Source organism: Bison bison, unplaced genomic scaffold (genome assembly GCF_000754665.1).
Source record: "Bison bison bison isolate TAMUID 2011002044 unplaced genomic scaffold, Bison_UMD1.0 scf7180017864349, whole genome shotgun sequence".
Taxonomy (NCBI): Eukaryota; Metazoa; Chordata; class Mammalia; order Artiodactyla; family Bovidae; genus Bison; species Bison bison.
The window spans coordinates 6,194,618-6,202,752 of record NW_011494921.1 but is presented as its reverse complement, the minus strand read 5'-3'; the positions used below and the strand labels follow the sequence as shown (position 1 = coordinate 6,202,752).

The window sequence follows — 8,135 nt, the reverse complement described above, 5'->3', positions numbered from 1 at the left end:
CTGGAAAATCCCATGGATGGAGGAGCCTGGTGGGCTTCAGTCCATGGGGTTGCTAAGAGTCGGACACGACTGAGCGACTTCACTTTGACTTTTCACTTTCATGCATTGGAGGAGGAAATGGAAACCCACTCCAGTGTTCTTGCCTGGAGAATCCCAGGGACGGGGGAGCCTGGTGGGCTGCTGTCTATGGGGTCGCACAGAGTCGGACACGACTGAAGTGACTTAGCAGCAAAATGAAGATAATCATAGCTCCCATTTTATGGTGTTCCTGAGAGAATAAAATGACATAATGTGTACCTGGTGTGCCGTAGGTGCAGGAAGTCACATCCATGTATGTGTGTGTATTTTGTGTGTGTCCTTGCATATGTGTATATTTCCTATTATTGTTATTTAACAAACATGCTTAACTTGTTACTTTGTTAGCCTTGGGGATATGATTTACCTTTATTAAGAAATTTTTTTTTGAGAATTAATATTAAAGACAGTTATAGTGCTGATAATTATAAAACATTATTTTAAAATACTGCATATATAAACAATTGATATATTGTAAATACAAGAGTATGTTAAACTTGTCTAGAACTTTAAACATTAATATGATAAAGAATATAATTTTTCTGAATTTCGTAGATGCTGAAATATATGATACTTGAATACTTCAGATACTTGAAGGATATTTACAAAGAATGTGAAAGTCTTTACAAATGAGACCTTACTGGAAGGCGGAATTACTTTTCCAGTAGTTTCCCTAGTAGGAAATGACAAATAGCTCCTGACTGTATGTGTACCGAGGATGTTATTTTTATAACCGGTTTACTATAATTAAGCCCAGTACATAATATTGCAGTTGACCAATTATCTTCTGACCTTCAGGAGGATTTTGATAAACAGTCAGTCAATATGGCGTTCTTAAATCAAGATAAAGCTAGGGAAGCAGAATAAATTTTGGACTTCAACCATAATAGGGAGTGTACGCTCTTTTTCCATCTTTGCTGTTCAGGTTTTAGCTAGTGATATAAAGGTCCCTGGGGAGCCAGGAAGGCACATCCTGAAGGTATTGACATTATTTATTAATTAAATAAATAAAAAATGAAGCAAAAATAAATCAGATTCGGCCCAGGCTTAATGTATGAAATGTGTTTAAACTCTGAGGAGATACTTTTTGCCTCTACTTCATGTTTTGGGAATGTATTTTTACAGATGAAATCATATTACATGAAAACTACTCAGGCATTTTGTGCAATTTTCTGTTTGCCATTTTGAATTACACTGATGCTTCTAGCTTAACAGCACTTAAAAATGTCTTAACTTTATAATTTCATGGAGCATTTTGGTTATTTTTCTCTTCAAATGGGTAGTTTTTATTTTCAGTGTTCATTTCCTTATGAAATGAAGTTAAAGCTAGTAATACAAAACTTAGAGAGAGAGAGGTCCAAAATTTTTGTTCTTTTATTTATCCTCTTAATTATATGCTGCTGCTAAGTCGCTTCAGTCGTGTCTGACTCTGTGTGACCCCATAGATGGCAGCCCACCAGGCTCCCCCGTCCCTGGGATTCTCCAGGCAAGAACACTGGAGTGGGTTGCCATTTCCTTCTCCAGTACATGAAGGTGAATAGTGAAAGTGAAGTCGCTCAGTGGTGTCTGACTCTTCGCGACCCCATGGACTGTAGCCCAGCAGGCTCCTGTGTCCATGGGATTTTCCAGGCAAGAGTACTGGGGTGGGTTGCCATTGCCTTCTCCGTTAATTATATGCAGTAGTGCTTAATAGGGGGTTTCCCTGATGGCTTAGACAGTAAAGAATCTGCCTGCAATGCGGGAGACCTGGGTTCAATCCCTGGGTTGGAAAGATGCCCCGTAGAAGGGAATGGCTACCCACTAGAAGCCATGGAAATGATTATTCCTTCACAACTCTGAGTAGTTAGAAAGTTAGTGTAACAACCAGCAACAAGATTTGGCCAGCTCAACATCTTGACTCCTACTTACGAACTTATTAAAAAAGGTGGGTCACCGACCTAGATGGTGGCTGCTGCTTCATGGAGCATTCTGTAGGGATCAGGTCCTTATTCTGCACACCTGATGTTCCCAGTAAGCATGTGGTGGTGTTCCCACAGGCCTCTGACAAGGTCAACATCCTTTCTGTTGGGAGATAGTGGCATGCTTCAGGTAGTGACTGTTGCTGCAAGTTGTTCTTCTTATCTGACCATTACCGAGCCTGACACCATTGTTATCCGCACTTTTTATCATGTTTGCTTCATAATGAAAGTGATTCATCATATGCCTATTCCTGGAGGGACGGTTGTCAGTTGTTCTTGTACAGTTGCAAACACCAGCAGTGATTGCCAAATATTAGAAATTAGTGTATGAAGTCTTACCAGTTTACTTCGTTCTGTTACCTTTTTTCTTTTTTTTATTCCTGTCCCTTCAAGTTTTCTGAAATATTCCTGTTTTTGCAATAACTTCATGAAATATGTGTTTGAATCATTTTTTAAAAACTTAAGTATCCAATAAAATAGAATATGAACTAATATGGCTACTGGCACAACATATATAAAGCATGGATATCCAAAAACATTTATTTTGATTTATTTAAATTGATGTTTTTGCCTTGTTATTAAAATTACCAAAGAGAATCAGGAGGTGGTACTTCAGTCCTATCTTTTGTTGTTAGTAAAGAGTTTGCTGCTGCTGCTGCTAAGTCGCTTCAGTCGTGTCTGACTCTGTGCGACCCCATAGACGGCAGCCCACCAGGCTCCCCCATCCCTGGGATTCTCCAGGCAAGAACACTGGAGTGGGCTGCCATTTCCTTCTCCAGTGCATGCAAGTGGAAAGTGAAAGTGAAGTTGCTCAGTGGTGTCCGACTCTTAGCGACCCCGTGGACTGCAGCCCACCAGGCTCCTGTGTCCATGGGATTCTCCAGGCAAGAGTACTGGAGTGGGGTGCCACTGCCTTCTCCAAGTATTTTCTTCACATATTTGACCTTTTGCCTCCAGGATATAATACAATAGAGATCTGATTTTATGTTTCTGTTTCACATCATTGACTTTTCGGTATCTTCTGTATTTTTGTTATCATTCTATTACAAAAATAAGATAAGGACTTCCATGATGGCCCAGTAGTTAAGAATTCAAACTCCCAATGTAGGGGGCATGGGTTTGATCCCTGGTCGAAAAACAGAACTATTATAAGATCCCACATCCTGCATGGCATGGCCAAAAATTAAAACCAAACAAACAAGCAACCACTGTAAGATAGGATAGGCAGAGACACAAAGGATGAAATGGTTAAGGAAAAAAACAGTATTTTTCTAGTCAAGCGAAGTTTCTTATTTCCCTTTTGGATTCACTCTGAAATTTTGAAGGAAGAGGTTATTAGAGTGAAAGTATGACTCTCTGTTCAACCTTCCTCCCTGTGAGTCCTCTGTATAATTAATTACTAAGTCCTTCCCATTAGGTAGCCATCACCTGCCTTTTTTCTTTATAGTGTACTATTTTTATATCGGGCTGTATTTTTTAACACCCATGCTATCTTTGGCTTCCCTGATAGTTCAGTTGGTAAAGAATCTGCTTGCAATGTAGGAGACCCCAGTTCGATTCCTGGGTTGGGAAGATGCCCTGAAGAAAGGATATTCTACCCACTTCAGTATTCTTGTGCTTCCCTTGTGGCTCAGCTGGTGAGGAATCTACCTGCAATGAGGGAGACCTGGGTTCAATCCCTTGGGTTGGGAAGATCCCCTGGAGAAGGGAAAGGCTACGCACTCCAGTATTCTGGCCTTGGGAATTCCATGGACTGTATAGTCCATAGGGTCACAAAGAGTTGGACACAACTGAGCAGCTTTCACTTTCACTTTAATGCTGTCTTTATTGGTTTCTCTGTCTTCTGTTTCTACCTTCTAGTCCGTCCTGTACTTTCCTGGCAAATTAACTATAGGAAATAAAACAATAACAACCACACTTGATTCATGCCACTGTCTTAAAGACAAAAACATAAGCAATTTTAGTTCACATATCCTTTAAGACAAGACCCTCCGCAGCGTGGTACGCATCTGCCTTTTCTTATCTCCTACTGTTCTTTCATACAGACTGGTTGCTCTGTGTGAAGAATAGTTCTAACCAAGAATAATTGGGTCACTATGCACTATTTCTTGTCTTTTATATCATGCATATTGTTGCTCATGATTTTCATTCATTTGGAACATTATTTCTTTCTATTTGCTTATTCATTTAAGCAGTATATTATCTTTTAAGGAATAGTGAAAGTGAAAGTTGCTCAGTCGTGTCCAACCGTTTGCAACCCCATGGACTATAGAGTCCATGGAATTTTCCAGGCCAGAATACTGGAGTGGGTAGCCTTTCCCTTCTCCAGGGTATCTTCCCAACCCAGGGATTGAACCCAGGTCTCCTGCACTGCAGATGGATTCTTCACCAGCTGCGCCACCAGGAAAGCCCAAGAATACTGGAGTGGGTAGCCTATCCCTTCTCCAGCAGATCTTCCCAACCCAGGAATCAAACCGGAGTCTTCTGCATTGCAGGTGGATTCTTTACCATCTGAGCTATCAGGGAAACCCTCTTTTAAGGAAACGAATACAAAAACAAAGCTTTCCTTTTTTCCCCAAGCAGTTAGCATTTCTTGTAGCATTGCTTTATATAGATCCAGATTTCTATCTTGAAGGGCTTTCCTTTTGCCTAATATTTTTCTTGTGGTGCAGGTCTGTGAGTGATTCTTTCATCTTCTGTATATCTGAAAAACTTTATTTCACCATCATTTTGAAGATATTTCTTTCTGGGTATAGAATTCTATGTTGACAGTTTTTTGTTTATTCCTTTCAGTATTCCACTATCTTGCTTGTATTATTTCCAGTGAAAAATTTGCTATAAACCTTATCTTTGTTTCTCTATGTATATATCTATTTTTTGTGACTTCTTAGAAAATTTTCTCTTTATTATTGATTTTGAGCTGTTTAGTTGTAGTTTTCTATGTATTTCTTGTGCTGAGGGTTTGTTATACTTGAATCTATGGGTATATAGTTCTCAACAAATTTGGTAGGTTTTGGCCATTATTTATTCAACTATGTTTTTGATCCTCCCCTCTATTTTCTCTGTTTGGAGACTCCGATTATGTGCCTATTAGGATACTTGAAATTGCCCAGAGCTTGAGGATTGTATTTTCATTTTTGATATTATTTTTCCTGTGTTTAATTTTATAGTTTCTATTCTGCGTTTTCAAGTTTACTGAGCTTTTCTTCTGTAGGGGTCTTAAGGGAGAGGAAAGGATGCAGGTAATGCTACATGGGAGATCATTAGAGGAAGGAAGGATAAGAAAATGTTTCTGGCAGGCACTGATAAAACATATCCCTACGTTAAAAAATGTCCGTGCGTTTTTCCTTTCTTAAAAAATGGACGTTAGTCATCCGGAGTCGTGTAGTGACTGTGCACGTCCATGTCTCCCAGGAGCGCTGGACCGGTGTGTGATGGGGATCACGGCTGTGGAGATCCTGAATGCCTGTGATGAAGCAGCCCCTGCTGCTGTTGACTCGCTGAGCCACCCGGCGATCAACCTCAAACAAGCCATGACGCGCCGCAGCCTTGCTGCTCTGAAGAACATGGCCCATCACAAGCTGCAGACTCTTGCCACTAACCTCTTGGCTTCTGAGGCATCTGACAAAGTAAGTTTTATATGGGGGCTCACGTGTCCCCATTCAGCTTCATTTAATGACACAGCTTTGACACGTCTTAGGGAAGCATTTTGGGGAGATGACACTGATGAATACTAAGCTTCTGATTTTTAAGCAGGTTTATCCAACACAGTTTTGGAGTGTTTCAAGTATTTTGCATTTTGAAAAAGTAACTTGTTCTTACCATTCAAACTATTTTAAAATGATTGCTACAGACTTGAGTGACTTCAGTTTCTGAAATTAGAATGAACAGTTTGTGTATAATCCATCTTCTTAACTTTCTCAGAGTCTTCCTGTTGGAAGGTTTAACACTAGTGATATCTTCAGGAGAAAAAAGTAACAACTTAGAACAATTGTGGCTTATCATTTGTTTTAAAAATAGGCTCTGATTTTACTTAATGTTAGGCCATTTACAAGATTTAAGAAAATATGTGAGACTAGGTATGGTGAGATTGCACAGGTGCTGGCATTTTTCTGCGAGACCCAAACTCAACCACACTTTCCTTCCTGAGAGTTAAAATCAACCCACCAGTTACTTTAGTTAACAGAAAATTGTCTTACTAAAAGAAGAAGAGTCAACCCCAGTTCATTAATTGGCTACTTACCATTAGTTTTTTAGACACTAGCTACTATTTCCTTTGTGGTATTTGTGTTCTGGGTATTATTAGAACTAGTTTGTCTCTGGTAAATGGCTAAATGAAACCTAGAGACCATCCCAGTGTTTTCTCTGAATCACACTTAAAATTCCTAGTTCCATCTAAGAATTCATTAGAATTATGAATGAGTCACCAAATACTTTTATTTTCATTCTCTTTTATTCCTGATTCCTACTTTTTAAATGATTAGATGTGTCCATAAATAACAAAGGGGTTGAAAGGATTGTATACAAATTTGAAAATTTGCCCATGAATTAGTGAGTGCTAATGACATAGGAAATATTTACTACAGGCAGCTCCACTGACCTGTATCCTCTAGTAATTGGCAGAAATAGTTGATCATTCTGTCTTTCCTCAAGATATTAATGTTTTATTTTCTTTGTTATATTGTATGTTTCATAGATTAGAATTGTGAAATCCTTCTGTGGTTTTTTTTTTTCATGCTTTCTGTCCCATGCTCTGTAGAATAGAAAACAGGCTGAAATGCACTTGTTCCTATAATTTCTTTCAGGAGATCATGTGGATATTCCCTAGGAATTCAATGTTCATGGCACATTGTCTGATGTTCTGTATAATTCTGATATTAAGCAAACTTATAAAACAATACATTCCAATGGCAAGTGTGTAAGTTTGGCAATTCCCAAATATATTCTTTTTCTTCTTGATAGCCCCTAGAAGTAAAACTTTGGAAAAATAATGATATGACTAGAAAATTGAAGGGGAATAAGTGGTACAGTAACATTTATGAATGGCTTTTGTAAGTGGTCATGGTCCATTATGTGATTTTTTACAGTCTTGTTTGTCCCTGTTTTAATAGCGCATTTTATAGGGCAATTAGTGATAAAAGCACCAGATATCAGAGACACTACACTTATGTATTGTAAAATATATTGCTCGTGAACCTCCTCAGCCTTGTAGCAGTGGTAATTGTTGCCTGGCCTACAAGGAAAACAATTATAGAAGGGGGGAAAGGCTTAGGAAGCCAAGGCTGCAGGAGGATAATCACTTTATGAAAAATGTATGTTGGCCGGACCATTAGGGAGTTCTCTAACTATCTTCTCATGTTGACTTAGAGGCTCCTCCTGAGGGGAATATTTAAAGAGCCATTTGCTGGATGGCTTTCAAACCTCCAGAGAAATAGAGCCCACCCAAAGTTAAGGGAAAAAAAAAAAACAACGTAACTAAGAGCCGCTCAGTGGTACATGACTTGCTCTAGGAAATGGGATATTTTTTCTTTTTTCATGGGTCTCAATGGAAAGTAAAACCTCAATGGGAATACTCTATAGAAAGTATCCAGTTTTCTCCTGGTTAGTGCTGGCAATTGGGCTATTTGGAAGTAACAAATATTTTATATTGTTAATTAGGTTAATTTTGCCTGACATATACAGCTTTACGGGCAAAGATAGAGAATTTACCGTCCTGTGATTTTTTTTTTTCCTTCTTTCACTGGAGGAGCAAGAAGGTGATAAGTAGAATTATCCTTTATTACTGTATTGAATGCAGTACTTGGATGCAATCTCAAAAATGACAGAATGATCTCTGTTCATTTCCAAGGCAAACTATTCAATATCACAGTAATCCAAGTCTATTCCCTGACCAGTAATGCTGAAGAAGCTGAAGTAGAATGGTTCTATGAAGACCTACAAGACCTTCTAGAACTAACACCCAAAAAAGATGTCCTTTTCATTATAGGGGGCTGGAATGCAAAAGTAGGAAGTCAAGAAACACCTGGAGTAACAGGCAAATTTGGCCTTGGAGTACAAAATGAATCAGGGCAAAGGCTAATAGAGTTTGCCAAGAGAACGCAG

General features: G+C 38.9%; 1 protein-coding gene across 1 annotated transcript in view; it reads left to right on the top strand.

The window, feature by feature from the left end:
• Positions 1-8,135, top strand: part of WDR7 (WD repeat domain 7) — a 353,677-nt gene that overhangs the window by 69,848 nt on the left and 275,694 nt on the right. Inside the window, exon 14 of the mRNA XM_010854831.1 lies at positions 5,448-5,662. Within this exon, the coding sequence (XP_010853133.1) occupies positions 5,448-5,662 (215 nt within the window). The remainder of the gene's footprint in view (positions 1-5,447; positions 5,663-8,135) is intronic.